This window comes from Tyto alba, unplaced genomic scaffold, assembly GCF_018691265.1.
Source record: "Tyto alba isolate M040663 unplaced genomic scaffold, T.alba_DEE_v4.0 Super-Scaffold_12, whole genome shotgun sequence".
NCBI classification, from domain to species: Eukaryota; Metazoa; Chordata; class Aves; order Strigiformes; family Tytonidae; genus Tyto; species Tyto alba.
The window spans coordinates 6137007-6152715 of record NW_024881274.1 but is presented as its reverse complement, the minus strand read 5'-3'; the positions used below and the strand labels follow the sequence as shown (position 1 = coordinate 6152715).

General features: G+C 57.8%; 1 protein-coding gene across 3 annotated transcripts; it reads right to left on the bottom strand.

Annotated features, from left to right (window-relative positions):
• Positions 1-1142: 1142 nt before the first annotated feature.
• On the bottom strand, positions 1143-15094 carry CASC3 (CASC3 exon junction complex subunit). 3 transcript variants are annotated; one of them, XM_042787236.1, is made up of 14 exons: positions 14806-15094; positions 13736-13763; positions 13346-13383; positions 11490-11648; positions 11251-11402; positions 10637-10813; positions 9708-10402; positions 7872-7936; positions 7515-7629; positions 6814-6912; positions 5884-6098; positions 3886-4008; positions 3661-3737; positions 1143-2939 (listed from the first exon to the last, which is right to left on the bottom strand). In XM_042787236.1, exons 1-13 carry the CDS (start codon positions 15055-15057, stop codon positions 3702-3704), a joined length of 2154 nt encoding a protein of 717 aa, XP_042643170.1. In that variant the 5' UTR covers positions 15058-15094; the 3' UTR covers positions 1143-2939; positions 3661-3701. The 3 variants fall into 3 exon arrangements, with proteins under 3 accessions (XP_042643170.1, XP_042643171.1, XP_042643169.1); XM_042787237.1 differs by having other exon boundaries at positions 3661-3724; XM_042787235.1 differs by lacking the exon at positions 3661-3737.
• Between the last annotated feature and the right edge of the window lie 615 nt (positions 15095-15709).

The following is a 15709-nucleotide window of genomic DNA, read 5'->3' as shown; positions in this document are numbered from 1 at the left end:
GCCCAGCTCAGCAGGGACGGGGGCACTGCTGGTGCAGAGCGAGCTATTAGCTTAATTAATTTGCTGTTATTTCTCCTAACGAGCTGGGATCTGGAGCAGGCTCTTCCCTCCCAAAGCCTGCGCCTCCATTTGCAGCCGTGCTGCGTTTCCCCCGCCCCGGCACTGAGCGGGGGGGGGGGGGTGGGGGGGTGGGGGGTGCGAAGCCTCCAGGCGCTGCTCAAAACAGACCTTGTGTAGGAGGGAAAAATTACACCGAGGGAAAAATCCCTCCCCGAGCCAGCGCCTTAACCCACTTCCCGGCTGCGGTGCCGGGCCGGGGGATCTCGGCAATCGGGGAAGGGGAGAACCCCCAGGTGAGGGGGTGCTCACCCAGCAGCTGCTCCGAGAGGGTTTGAGCTGGTCCCCGGCCCAGGCTCAGCCCTGAGCCCTCGGTCTGGGAGGGAAACTGAGGCAGGGGTGCTGCCGAGGGAAGGGGCGGCACGGCAGTGGGGGCGGGAGCTCAACGGCTGCTGCCTCCTGGGCTCCCGGACCCCGACCCCGCCAGCGAGGGCAGGAGCCGGGGAGAGCTGCAGGGGAGGGAGGAAAGGGGCTGGATCCTTCCCCCAGCCCCCCCGGCCGTGCTGCCATCAGGGAGGGCGCAGGAGCAGGGTCTGTGCCCCCCCCCCCCCCCCCGGCGGGCCAGGGGGAGGCTGCGGCGGCGGTGCCGAGGCGGAGGGAGGCAAAGCAGCACAGAAGCGCGCGGGCGGCAGCTCCCACGCCACCTCCACACCAGTTGTTCCTTTCCCCGTCGGCGAGGGGGGGGGGAAGAGGAGGGGGCTCACGTCTGCGCCCAGCCCCGCGGCCGGGGCAGAGCCGGGCTGCAGCTGCTCCCCGGGGCCCTCGGGCGCAGAGGAGCCGCCGTCCCAGTCCCACCAGGAGCTCCTGGAAAAGGGAGAGCAGCTCCCGGGCGAGCTTCCGCGGTGGAAGGGAGCGAGGAAGCGCCCGTGGATGCTGTCCCTGCAGGGCTCAGCCCGAGGAAAGAGAGACCAGAGAGCTGGCTGCTTTCTAAAACGTACTCTCATCTGCGTGCCGATACAATGCTGGTTACAAATGTGCACTCCTAAGGGACAGGAATCCAAATAAACAAAACCAAAAACCCATCACAGTGTTGTAAGGTCCAGGATTTCCGTCATGCGACCGATATGTTAACGATACATTTCAGCCTTAAGGCAGAGAAACAGTTACATTGAAAACGTGAGGGATTTCTGCTTTTAAAAACGGCGCTTCGACATCTGAAATTAGGTACAAAAGGTCATCGAGTTACAAACACCAAAGAAGGGATTTCTGCTGGAGAGCCGGGCATGCATGAGAAGATCTCGACCAGAGAGCGGGGCAGGTGGGCTGCTGGGCACCCCTCCCTCGCCGCAGGTGGGGACGGGGAGGCCAAGCAGTGAGGGGGGTGTGTGTGTGTGTGTGTGTGTGTGTGTGTGTGTGTGTCCCCGGCCAGCGCCAGCAGCTGGCACTGCCCCACGCCGCCCCGGCACGTGCTCGGGGCGAGCGGCGGCACTCGGCAGCCTCTCGCCCTGCCAAGTTTCCTAATGCAATTTGCAAACGGCCGCGAGGACGCGGGCCAAGCCCCAGCGTGCCTGGGAGGCCGGAGCCGCTGCGGTACCGGCGGGGGATGCGTGGTGCAGAGCGGCGGCGCGGCGCTGCGCCACGGGGCTGGGGACACACACACACACACACACGACGGACTGGCCGCTGCACCGGTTTGGCACGCTCGGCGCCGCGGTCCCGGCCGATGCGTCTCCCAGTCCTTAATGGGAGGGAAACAAGGGTGCCGAGGTCCCCGGGGGACGGCTGGTTTGGGGGGTGGCAGGCGCGGGGGCTGGGAGCGCAGGCTGGCTGCGTCGGGGCGGGTCACAACAACCCCTTCCACTTCCCCAGCACCAACACCCAAGCGCTAGGAGCAAATCCCTCCTCTGCTTGCCCCGTCTAGCTGGTTTGGCTGCTGGCAGGGCTGTTCTGGCAGCGTCGAGGTGCCTGGACGCCCATAAACCTCCCTTCTCTGCCGCCAGTTTGGCAGAGGTGCAGGAGGGAGGGGGGGGGCGGTGGAAAACTCCCCCCCCCCCGGCTCTGCAAGGTGTGCTTGCGGCAGCGGGGAAGGGGGTCACCCCGTGCTCCTGCACAGGGATTCCCATCTGATGCGAGTTGAGAGCTTGGACACACACACGGACAGAAAGTGCCAACGACACAAGTTACCAACAGGGTTTGTTCGGAAAAAGAAACGGGAGGAGCTTCTAAATTAAGTGGTGGCTGCACAGCCAGCGCGTTCCTGACAGACTCCTATCGCTCAGCTGCCCTTCCTACCCTTAAAGAGTGGCAGAAATAAACTTGCTAATTTAAAATGAGAATTAAAATGAAGAATTAACTTATCAGCTGTCTCCACGGGGGGCAGGGGATGTTACGTCCCGGTTAGCCAGACAAACAAATTCGAAATACCCAAAAGAAACAAATCAGCTTTACTGAAGGAGCTGGTTCATTTCTTAAATAAAAACAGAGACCACAATCAAGCCAGTCGAGTTTAACACCCTAGAGAGGGAAAAGGGCAGACGTTTAGTAAAACAGAGAAATTGCGAGAACTTGTGGCCAAGGACCGACTCTGGGGATTGGTTTTTTGGTGACCTCTGTGCCCCAGCGAGGGAGGGGGAAGGAGGGCAGCTCAGCAGCGGCGAGATGGTTTTCGGGAGGGCACCGGTAAAACCAGAGAGGGAAGGTGCCCGGCCCCGAGCACAAGACGGTGCAGCTGATTTCATCCCGCTGCCTCACCTACGCGCAGGGAAGGAGCCTTTCCCGAGACGGAGCTTCCTCCTCGCCGAGGTGCCGAGTCTGGCGTTGGGATTCCCACGGCCGCATCCCTACGTGTTGCTCCTCTCCTTTGATTTTTCACCTTTGTTGTCCTGGGGGCGAAGAGGAAAGAAAAGTAGAGGCTTAGGCTGCACACAAACACCCCCCCCACCCCACCCCACCCCCCAAAACCGCACTGCGGGGGGTGCAGCGCTATCGCCAGGGTCCTGCAAGCAAACACCCCCCCCACGTCTGGGCTGCCAAAACGCAACTGCCGCCCGCCCACGCCTCCGGCTTCCTCCGTGCCCACTCCGGGCACAACCAGTTGCCTTTGGCCAAGCTCTCCCCACGGTTTAAACGTTTTTCACAGGGCACCTCGATCAGATAATCTCGCAGTGGATTTACAAACGCTCCGCGTTTTCCCAGCCCTCCACCCCCCCCCCCCCCCCCCCCACCACGGGGAAACCGGCGGCACAGGCCTGGGCTCGCCGCGCCGCGGGCTCGCCCTGCTCCCGTACGGTGAGCAAGACATTAAAGAGGAACCCAAACATACACGTGGCACTCTGGCACGCACTCACACACAGCTCCCAGCACTGCAGCGAGGAAACCGTTCCCAGCGCAGGGAAATGGCTCTCATCTCTGGAAAGCCTTGAAGTCTGCTGCCTGAATTATCTACTAAGGTCTCCACATTTATTCTCCCAGGGAAGTCACTGCCTCCTAGCTTATGAGTGGGGTTTTTCCTCTCTCTAAAGTGTTCTGTTTCCTACCCTAAGCAAATTTAAAAAATATAAAATAATGGAAAAAAAAAAAAGCAAGAGTCAACTTTGGACTTACTTTTTACGTGGGTTTAGTTTTAAAGTATTTAGAAATTCAAATTAACTGGAGCCCTGCTTACCACCTGCAACGAGAAGCTGAGGTTTGGGACATGTCAAAGATCAGACAGTTTAAGATTCCCTTGGAACAACGTATTTTTTGGGTGGGAGAGGGAGGCTGCAGCATCGCGTGCACCCCAGCGGCACAGCACCACACACGCGCAGACGCCCGCCGGGGGGACGGTACCTCAGGAGGTGGTGGCTTGATAGTCACCGGCTGGGACGTCCTTCGGGGCGGAGAAGGCTTGGGCTGCACTTGCTGCTGGACAGTGTTGTAGTACGTGACCCCTCCGTACACCTGGGACTGGGCCTGCATTCCCCAGAGAGCAGAAGGGTCAGCGTTCTTCGCTGGGGGGGGGATGCACAGAAAGCTGCACCCCCTGCGAGGGTGCACGCGTGGCTCGGGCAGCCTTTACGGCCCACACCTGGGCTGTGGCAAGATGCCACCGCCTGGCACCGAAGGGGAGTAGCCACAGGGGGGTGGGGGGGGTGTTGATTTGTGCTGTGCTCCCCAAGGCGACGAAGAACAGCAGCACTTACAACTCCTGGAGGACCCCCCCCACCCCGCCTACCCCTGCCCCTTCACAGGCTCTCCCCGCTCTCGGCAGGCCCAGGCTGCGGCAATCCGCAGCCTCGCCGGAATGAAGTTGGCAGCAGATGGGTTCCCTTCACCCCGCAGAGTTTCCCAACTGCCATACAATGTCTGGGCTTTGCAACCGCAGCAGCTAGCACTTTTCTGCCGACAAGGCAGGTAACAGTTCCCCTCCACACCGAGATCCCCTCCAGCTGCCCGGGGGGGGGTGGGCTCGGGATCTGCCCCAAAAGCTGGCGGATTCCCTGTCAGGGCAGCTGGGATCAGCCCAGGGCAGCCGGGAAGGTCAGAGAGGTTGCAGGGCTCGGGGAGCGTGCACATCTCTCGCCTGCCACTGCGTGTCAGCCGTGTGCTGCTCCAACGGCGGCCACGGGCTCAGCACCACAATGCCCACAGAGATCTGCCTCCCCAGGGAGAGATCTGCCTCCCCAGGGAGAGATCTGCCTCCCCCAAAGAGAGATCTGCCTCCCCAGGGAGAGATCTGCCTCCCCAAAGAGAGATCTGCCTCCCCAAAGAGAGATCTGCCTCCCCAAAGAGAGATCTGCCTCCCCAAAGAGAGATCTGCCTCCCCAAAGAGAGATCTGCCTCCCCAAAGAGAGATCTGCCTCCCCAAAGAGAGATCTGCCTCCCCAAAGAGAGATCTGCCTCCCCAAAGAGAGATCTGCCTCCCCAAAGAGAGATCTGCCTCCCCAAAGAGAGATCTGCCTCCCCAAAGAGAGATCTGCCTCCCCAAAGAGAGATCTGCCTCCCCAAAGAGAGATCTGCCTCCCCAAAGAGAGATCTGCCTCCCCAAAGAGAGATCTGCCTCCCCAAAGAGAGATCTGCCTCCCCAAAGAGAGATCTGCCTCCCCAAAGAGAGATCTGCCTCCCCAAAGAGAGATCTGCCTCCCCAAAGAGAGATCTGCCTCCCCAAAGAGAGATCTGCCTCCCCAAAGAGAGATCTGCCTCCCCAAAGAGAGATCTGCCTCCCCAAAGAGAGATCTGCCTCCCCAAAGAGAGATCTGCCTCCCCAAAGAGAGATCTGCCTCCCCAAAGAGAGATCTGCCTCCCCAAAGAGAGATCTGCCTCCCCAAAGAGAGATCTGCCTCCCCACTGCACCGTGGCTACTGCACACACAGAGGTCGGGTGCTGAGAAGCCAGCCCTGTGCTGGTCACACCAAGGGCCTTCCCGGCCAGCGCCACAGAGCAGCACCAGCCCACTCCCAGCCTCCTGCCTCCACCTCACACCAAAAGGACTCCCAAAGCAATTTTCGAGGTGCCCTTGGGTTAGCACGGACCCTGGAGGGGACGTAAAGGTTCACAGGCTCCCGGGGGGCACTTTCCCTGTTCTGTATGGTAAGACCTCGATTCTCAGAGCCAACCTACAGGCGTTTCATCCACTAGACCCTAAATTCAGGGCAGCCACGTCCTTTGCAGTTACCCGCCCCAAGCAGGGAGGGGGATGACAGTAAACAATCTCCCACCGCGGAGCCGCCCAGCTGCTCCACATTCTCTCCCAGGAATCCCCAGAGAATATACCCCCAACTCCACAGGATCCCATCTGCCCTCCACGGCTCCTGCTCAGGATGGAGACGCGCAGCGCAGCTGGCTTACCTGTGTGTTGGAATAGAGATGAGGAGGGGGCGGAGGGGGCAGTGCTCCCGGCGGGTAGGGGTAGCCAGGATTCCCAAAATTCATGACTCCAGGAGGGGAGAAGTAAGTCGGGGCGAGCAGCTGCTGCGGCGGGGGCTGGCCCGGGGGCATGGAGACTGGCGGAGGGTACAGCCCAGGGTTTGCCATGGGGGCTGGCGTCTGGTGGGGATGTAAACCTGGGAAGCGACAGAAATAAACGGAACGTGACGTCGCGTGTACAGTCAGCGCGTCCCGTGGAGGGCTGGGGCTGCTCCCACGCCAGCAGGTCAGCACGGCTGCGCCTTCCCCGCGGCAGCAGGAAGGAAAAGCACTCGTGTGCTGGGGAGGGAAAAGGGGAAGCGCTTCGCAGCACAGCGGAGCACGGCCCCCTCCCCGCTGCCAGGGTCCTGATTCACCGGAACCAGACACATCCACTTCAGGAAACAGTTTTTGCAGGGAAGACAGAGAACATGACAGTTCAACAGCTCTCATTTCTGCTTTTCTTTTCTCCTCTGCAAGCAGCAGGGACTGAAGAACCGGCCTGGCACAACAGCTGGCAGAGCCAAACGCCCCACTGAAGGGGAAGCGACTCAGCCAGGAGGGCCTGCACAGAACCTGCAGACATCCAGCTAGAGGCTGCCAAAATGTTCAGATCACCGCAGTCCTGCGCTGGCTGCAAGGGCCAGAAATGCCTGTTCTTCTTTCCTTAAAATTTATATTGATCCAGCCTCACCGCATGAGGGAAGCGGGTCTCCTCTGTGTTGTAGAAACAAGGGAAGTGGATTCTCCCAGTGACAGAGGCCGTGTGAAACCAGCGTTATCCCCCGCCGGCACAGGCTGAGCCGCCCCCGGGCACAACCACAACGTGGGTACCAGCTGCCCCCGTGCCCGGCTGGGGAGCTGGTTCCTCACCTGGATGAGGGAGGTGCATTTCTGGCTGTACGATCATCCCTTGGGGCGGCAGCGGGGCCGGGTTCTCGCTGTGGGTGTAGATTGGTCCCTGGAATTGTACTGCAACACATAATGGTTGGTAAGGCAAAGCTCCACCGAATTTTCTTCTACTGCAGCAAGTCACACGCACACCCCCCCGCCAGCTATGGTTACAAGACTTGAAGGTGGTGCTGTGAGCTACGTTCCCATCGGCACACGCAGTCTACCAGGCTCACGGATGCTACATACTCCCCACAGAAACGCCTCCTACTCCCTTCACAAAGCAGGAGAATACTTGGGGAATTTCTTCTCCAACACTTTAAACGCTGGAGTAATTCCTAATCCATCCTCAGTCTTGTCCGGTAACTCTCCCCACTCTCAAATGTCAAAGACATTGCTCTGATTTCAAATCCTAGTTCTCATGAAGAAAAGAGGTGTCCTAGAGAGCCCTTGCCCAGGGAGGGGAGGTGGGAACACTGATTATATTGCACTGGGTTCAAACACCAACCAGGGAGGCTCAGAGCAGCCTTTTAGTTGCTGTACGAGACAACACCGCGACGCTATTTCCAAAAGAAAGGGAAGTCAAAGCCCCCAACCTTCCCAACCCTAACAGGACCCGGGGGCCTCCTGATCCAGCTGCTCAGGGCTGAGCACACACGGAGCCTCGGGAGCGAAACACTCACGTGGGTCGTAGTAGTGCCCTTCCATGATGCTGATGTGCATGGGGGGAGCAGGCTCCGGCACCGGCGGTCTCTGCCGTTGTGACGAGTAGCGTTTCACGCGGCCCCCCTGCACCGCCTGCGAGAGCCCGAAGGGATCGGCGAGGGTCAGCAGGAGGGAGCACCGACCCGCTCCCCCCCCCCCCCCAGCCCCTGCAAACCTCTATCTGGGTCACACGGCAAAAAAACTAATCAACACCCACAAAAGGGAAAGGCTGAGGTATCACGGGCAGCCTCTAATTACTACAGCCCAGAAACAAATCAATGCTGGGCTTCCGCCCTTCTAAAAGCAAGAGTCACGCTCCCCGCGATATGCTTTACCATTTCCTCCATCCTGTTAAACTGAGGCGGTGGCCCGGTTCCCACGTGCATATGGTTAGGAATACCTGAGGAAGAAACAAACTGGTTATTATGGTTTGCATTTGTTCCCAGTAAAGAGCCACCTCACCCGCCGAGGAGGCACCCGTCACTGGCCGTACGAGCGCCTGCAGCCCGGGGACATTATTGTACTACAAACAGGCACAGCTCTTGCTTTCATGATGAGAAACCTTCTAACAACTTCATTTCTCAGCTTACCATTTTAAATATTTCAGTACAAATTATAAGCTGTTGTGCCAATCATCCACACTGTTCAACACCTTTTAAATCTTGCTAATTAAAAAAAAAAAAAAAAAAATCCTCAGCTTGAAATCCAGGTCCTGTCCTAAGCTCTATTCCTGCTGAGACAAGGACCAACTCAGAGCAGAAACAAGGATCCATGTGGGGCTGGGTAAGCTGCAGTTTAAACCCTCTACAGGGCGTAACCACTTTTATCAGGAGCTCCTTTTAATTAAAACAACAAAGTTACAGGCGCACATTTAAAACAACAATGCCAAATTGATCACAGGCAATTCCAGAGGAGCAGAAGTGGACAAAACCAAACCTGGAAGTGCCCACAGATCACCGATACTGCAAGTACATGCAGAGGCATACATGCTGTAGGTACAGAACGACCCGATGGCTGGCTCACCTAGCCAAATGCCTCCCAGAATTAGCACCTGCCTTCCCTGCTAGGGAGAAACAAAGGGGCAGGAGAGTAATACATCCTTCTTACAGACAGAATGTGGTCTGCTACCCGCAGTCTAGAGCTGCCTCATGGTAAATTTGTTAGGATGTTTTATTTTTAAGCATAAAAACTGTAGTACATAATCTCAACTGCAAATCACAGCATTTCTGAACCCTCATTCTACTGGCATATTTAAATCCTGTCTACTCACACCCACAGTCGAGACCAAGGGTCTGCTCACACAAATATTTTACCAGTCATATCAGTACGATATGACTTACGGTTACATGACCTAAACCTCAAGAGATGCTTATGAAAGCAGAAAGTTGCTTTCTTCTCCTTGCTCCAGTTTCATTTCCCTCAGGAAGAACTCTAGCACTCCCCAGAAAAGACTCTATTTCTGCAAAGAGATAATTATACCTGAATGACCTCTCGCATGGATGCCCAACTAGAACTCAGCCCTTTGCTGGCACGGGGGTGACTCTGCCCCATAGCCCTCCCTCAGCGGCCTCCCTGCTGCTGCCAAGAGAGCAGCTTCCTCCTGCCAGGCACAAATGAATTTGCCAATCCCAGTCAGGACTTAGCTGGCGGCAACCAAATCTCAGTGCTAGGAAACAAGCTGGCAAACAGAAGAAAAGTTCCCTCCTGCTCTTAGCAGGACATTACAGCAGCCCGATTACCCATTACCCTCACCTGCCAACCCAGCACAAAGCTCTTTATCTCGGGAACTCTGACTCCTGATGCAGCAGCTGGTCTCACCGTGATTCACACCGCATAAAGTCCCTGTTGCCTGCCCCTCACACAGGCCTTCAGCTTCACTGAAGCTTCCCCGTTCTCAACCCAAAACAGGGCAGAGAGGGAAAGTATCTACTCTTATGTCCTTCCCAGCCCTAATTCAATTAACCTACACCAGAACGTTTAATATCCCCTTTTTCTCTTCTGTTTCGTCCGCTCTAACCACCTCCACTGCACCTTCTCAGCAGCACGCATCGCCACCACGTACCTACCCTGAGACAGGACTAAGGCAGAGACAGTTCAGCTCTGACTACACGAACGCAGAATTTCATTTGGCTGGGGCTGCAGTGGAAAACCAACAGGCTGCACCCACTTACCCCTCAGCTCCCGGGGCTGTACGAACTGGGACTGCCCCGGGGTCCAGTTCTGCTCAGTGAGATTCATTTGAGTCATCTCTTGCTCGAGTCCATCCAAGCCGGATTCTACTGGCGACTCCCAGTTACTGCTCTTGGCTGGTGGGGGGGATGTCTCGGCTTGCACAGGTTTTGGAGGCACAGGAGTCAGCCCTTCCGAAGCGGGCACTTCGTCTGCCAGCTTCCCCGCATCCCCAGCTTTGATTCTGGTCCTTCTGGCCCGGGAATAAGACTTCTTTTCAATTGGTCTGTCCGGCGGTGGCTGTGCAGCATCAGCAGCCGTGGCTTGGTTTTCCAAAGCAACCTCCTCCTTCACCGGGCTGCTGTGGACATGTGCCGCTTCCATCTCGGGGGATTTGTCTCGCGGTGGGGTTTGCTCTGCACGCTTTGCTCGATAGCTGGTCTCCTGTTTAGCTTGCTCGCCGTTTCGAGACAGATGCTGGACACTTGCATCTGCAGCTCGGTAGCTTGGACGGGTCTCTTTGTAGCCCCCCATCCTCGGGTAGTTCCTAGGTGGGGGCATCCTCCCTGTGCCCGCGGAGCTCCTGCTGGTGAAGGTTCGCGGGGAAGCCGAAGTGCTGTCCGCACCTTGGTGCCTTGGGGGTTTATTTGGCCTCTCGTTGGACCAGTTTGGGTCTCGCTGAGGAGGACTCCCAAACCTGAGGAAGAAAAATAGTCCAAAGGACTGGAAAGACATCCTTGGGTGATGCTGTGCCAAGGAACCCTTCTCCTGGATGCAGCATCCAGAACTCCAAGGACCAGCGTCCCACCCCAGTGCCAAAGCCAACCACGGGACTTTCCCCCTTTGGGGCTTCAGACCTGTCGTTTGAAGCGCCTGGCACAAGAATCTCCATCAGGAACAAGCCAGGCTCCAGTTTGACTTCGTTGCTCACCTGGGTTTGCGCATCCTCCTCGGCTTGATGTCATCGGGGTTGTGAGCTGACCTGATGTCATAGCCATAAAGCGCAATCAGCTCCTGCCTGGTCTTGGGGGCCTGCTCGTCCTCCCGGAATTTGTCGTGCTCCCAACGGCCCTCATCCTTCCACAGCTTCCGCTGACGACCCTTCGGCCTGGAACAGTTGCACAGGGAGGACCAAGAAGTTGTTGCAAAGCCAAGGAGATGTGGCAGCTTCAACCAGCCCCACACACAGAGACCAAGCAGCTCTAGGGCAGGGTCTGCAGAGGACACAGCGTCTCTTCTTCCTCCCACTCCTCCTGCCCACCAGCTGCTGGTCTACCCACTGCTATTTCTGAAGAGCAGCAAGAAGGGTCACCGCTCATCGACAAGAAGCTTTCCTTGCAGGTTTGGTTTTGTTTGCACACCCTCAGTCTCTCCTTCAAAACCAAGAGCTAAAGCATCCTGGCAGGACACTGCACGCAGGCAACCGAAGTACGGACCTTGCCGGCGCTTCACGCCAAAGCAAGGAGCTGTGCTGCCAAACGCTGGGCAGGGAGTTGGGCTCAGCCTCCCAGAGAGAGGCAGACACCGGGGGGGACGCTCACGTACCTGACCTCCTCCTCCTGCGTCTGCCCTCGGAGGTCGTGCTCAAAGAAGAGCCCTTTGCGTGGGATGTAAGCCGGGTTCTTCCGATCCTCGTCGTCGTCCAGGTGCTTGGGGACTTTTTTCCCAACCTTATTCTCAACAGGTTCAGTGCTCTCCTGTCAAAATCAGACAGCTCTTACCACTGCAGCAGTCCCTCTGCGAGAAGCCCCCCACAGCCCAGAGAACGCATGTTTAACACCTACCTGCCCGTCCCCGCTTTGCCTCTCACCAGTTACAGCGCCTTTGGAGTCAGGTTTCTCATCCCCTTTCTCTGCTTTTGCCGCTGACTCACAGGAATCATTACTATCCTGCTTCAGTTCCACTTTGGCACTTTCTTCCTCGCTGTAATCCTCTTCCTCTGCCTGAAAGAGCCCCAGTTGCTCAAACACGCACCTTTAGCAGCAGGTCCCCCAGGAATTTCCTCACGCAAGTCCCCCAATCTGGAGTTAGATCCCTGTTCCAGTCATTAGAGACCCAACTCTTTCAAAGCAGAGGATTAGCTCTCAAAGTCCTGCCTATCCCCGCATTTTTATGGAAAAAGCAAAATCTAAACCCAACACCTCCCCCCACCAGCGAGAGCAGATCCAACAGTCAGGCTTTCTAGGACAGAGCCAGGACCAGCTCCCCCACAGAACCACAGCCTCGCACCGCCCTGGAAGGGAAGGGCTTGTGCAAGCCGCAGAGACCAGCAAACAAGGGCCCTCAGACTGTCCCTTCCTTCCCACACTAAGGGCCCGGATCCAGCCAGCGCCGCGTTTCCAAATTCCCTGGAGTTACTCAGCTGACTCACTCGGAGCACTCTGCTCGCAGGAGCGTGACCTCATTTCACCCTCCAGGAGCCTGCAAGCCTTGCTTAGGCTGGAACTGACACTAAAAATAGCTCTGCGTGATTAACAAAAAGACTGCTCTATTTTTCTCTTTCAACACAGCGTATTTGCACATCAACTGCTCCTTTTGTTTACGTTGGGGAAACCCAGACGTGGCATTATTTTTAGGCACAGGAACAGAGTCATCCTGGCATGTCAGTGATGCAATACCCCCGCTGCTCCGACCGCCCGGCGTGCACCAGCGCTGCTCTGCTACGCGCGCCGAGCCTCCGGGGAGACTCCGCGCAGGTTTCTAGGCTTGAAGAGCTGCTGCACGGAGAACATGGGGAGCTGCCCCTCACCCTCTACGTGCCACCTCCACAGCCCAGCCCACCACGCTCCTTCCTCGCTGACGGCAGAGATCCATTCACAAATTAGCAGCCCCTGTGAGCTTCCATTTCGTCTGCCTTGTTTTGCGTTTTCTCTGACTGTGGCCCCTGTCAAAATCCCCAAAACAGCTCTCTCAAGGGAAGGGTTTTTACTAGAAAACCTTCACCGTAATCATTAGAAACCAGAACTTCTCTAAACTTCCTGGAAATGTTAAACTTAGAAGTTCTGAACTAAAAATCCAGGGAAACCTACAGCCACAGGCTGCTGCCCAGGCACAGGCAGGGGGTCTCAGTGCGTGTGAGGGGGGATTTGCTCAGCACCCACCCAGAGAAGAGCTGCCAGCACTCGCAGGGTGCATTACCCCTCCAGCTGCTGTATGCAGAGATGGGGATGCTCCCTGGGATGCTTCCAACCCAGCACTTAAGTTTTTTAATTTCAACTAATTAAAACACAACCAGCATGCTACACTTCCTTCCACACCCTTCTCAGCCGTGGCAAATCCTGCTCCCAGTATCCCAGTCTGAGGAGCCAGGCGTTTTTCCCTCCCCCCCACCCCCCCCCCAGCAGCACAGAGCAGCTTCTCCCCAGGGCTGGGCGTGAGGGAACTGCCCTGCGAGGGGGCCCAGACCGTGAGAGACCACCTTCCTCTGCAGCAGCGATGACTACGCCGCAGCGCGGCTCGCTCCGAGCCTCTGCGCGGCTGGCGCGACGCACACGAGCTGCTCTCTTGAGACAAAGGCAATCGCTGCCGCCAGGGCCAGTGGAAGAGAACGAAGGACATAAACTGGGTTTTGTGCTAAAATTATGCGAGATGCAGACACTCAGCAGAACCCTTTAAACACCAGGACAGAGACTCCTCTTACCTCTGAGTCTTCTGCGCTTTCGTAATCTGAGAGTACAGCTGCAGGGGAGAAAAAGGAGTTTGGTGTCAGGGCAGAAGCTGAAACGCAGCTTCTCCCCGAGCGTAACGCGCCGCGCCGTGGGCGACCGCTGGCACAGGCGCAGTGAACAGCCTCTCCAAGGGGAAGCCAGTGCCCAGCACCAAAGCATCCACAAATAACACCACTGCCAGCTCACACGGGAGGAAGCAAGGGCGAGTTTGGGGCGCGCTGCCCCTGCATCTCACGTTTGCGACTATTATGAGTTAACATTCAGGATGACAACCACCACGAAACTATCAGAAAAGGCATTTTGTCTGGTTTTTAGTTTTTGCAGGCAAATGGCAGTTGTAACGCCAGAGAGTCACTACTCACCGTCTCCTTCGATGCCATCCTCGCTTTCCTGCGGAAAGAGAGAGAGAGAAAAGTGTGTTAGCAGAGGGGAAGGTCAGCAGCCAAGTCCCTGCGGCATCCTACGATCCCAGACACGATTACGACAAGGTTTGGCCCTGGTCCTATCGCACCTGCCCTTGGAAGTTCAGCTTCAGCGACTGAGAAAGAAGAGACAAATTCAGGGCTCCCAGTACCTTTCTCAAAGATCCTTCTAGAGCGAGCTCTGCTGGGGAAAGGCAGCTCAAGAAAAAAAAAAAAAAAAACACAAACTGTGCTAACTGCTGGGGGGCTTTGGAAGGAAAAGAGCGACATCGGAAGAGAAGCCAGGCTCCCCTCCCTCGCTAACCGAGGGCCAGACAGCTAACTCGAGAAAGGACAAGAGGATTACTTAAAGTGGGAGCCCAGGAATAACGAGCAGATGCTGAGCAGGACCAAGCTCAGGCAGACATCTGCTAGAGGCTCCGGTGATAGAAACACAACCCCATGTCCGGGAGAAGACGCTGGATGAAGTGGAACAGCTCAAATCAGGGAAAGTTTCTAGTAGAACAACAGACTGATCGAACTGTGCGGTAAAAACAACCTCCAATCAAAAATAAAACCCGCCAATGCATTAATGAGGTAAGTCCAAATGCCAAAACAACCGACCAGAAACGCGCTGCGAGTCAGGAGGAACTGGAAATAACCGGCCCTACAAACCCGCAACAGGACAAAATCGCACCCAGCTGTAAACTGCCAGAGAACCGCCCTGCCGAGGAGGGGGGAGAGCAGCACCGCAACCCCCCCGCGAGGGATTTTTTTTTAATGCCCTCGCTTTAAAAAAGGCCGGTCAGGGTTGATAAAGGGGGGGAAGAGGCCGGGCCAGGCAGCAAACCCACCCGCCCGCCCCCCGCTGCGGGGGGGGGGGGCCGGGACCCAGCCCCGGGGTGCGGGGGGAAGGCGCTGGGGGGGCCGCAGAGACCCGCCCCGGGGGGGCCCCGCTGTCCCCCCCCCCCCAAACCCTCTGTTCCCTCAGCTCTCCAGCCCCCCCCTCGCCCCCCCACACCCCCACTCACACACTCCGACTCGGGCGCGCTCTTGGCCGCCCCCCCGGCAGCGCTCTCGGCCCCGCGGCTCCGCGGCCCAGCGCTGAGGGCCCCGGCGGCGCCCCGCGGCGGGCGGTGCGGCGGGCGGGGCGAGCCGGAGCCGGAACCGGAGCCCGAGCGGGAGCGGGCGGCGCTGGCGGCGGAGTCGGCGCTGTCGGAAGCGGCCGAGTCCGAGTCGTCCTCGCTGTCCTGCGAGGCGCGCTGCCGCCGCCGGTCCGCCATCTTGGGCAGCCGCGGGGGCGGGCGGCGGCGCGGGGCACCACGGGACGGACTACAGCTCCCGGCGGCCCCCGCGCCGCCGCCGTCCCGGCAGCCCTAGCGGCAGCGGCAGGGCGCTCTCCCGCTCCCCACCCCCACCCCCCCAACGCCTCCCGCTCGCCCAGCAGGGGGCAGGCGCGCGCCGGGCAGGGCGCCGACGTCACCACGGCGCGGGTGGCGTCACGGCGGCGGAAATGACGTCATGCGCGCGGGGCGGAAGCGGACACCAGCAGGCAGCGTCTGTTTTCCTCGTTTATTAGGGGGGGGGGGGGGGGGGGGGGAGAAAAAAAAAAAAAAAAAAAAAAAGCAGCAGCGGGTGTGTCCACGCGTGACCCCCCTGCGGGCAGGCCAGGCACCACCCACTGCTAACGTGTTTATAACTATTTTTTTAAACAGATTTCCGTTGGTTTTTTTTTTTTTGTTTGTTTTGCATTTTTTTAATATATTTTTTAAACGTTTTTTAAACAAGTTTCCTTCCGCTAATTAACCTCGGTGCCAGAAAGCAACTGGGGAGGGGGGGGGGGGGGGGGGGGGGGGGGGCGGGGGAGTGCAGCCCCCCACAGAGACAATAAAACCGGGGAGGGGGGATGCAGACCCCAGGAAGGGGAAGGGGGAA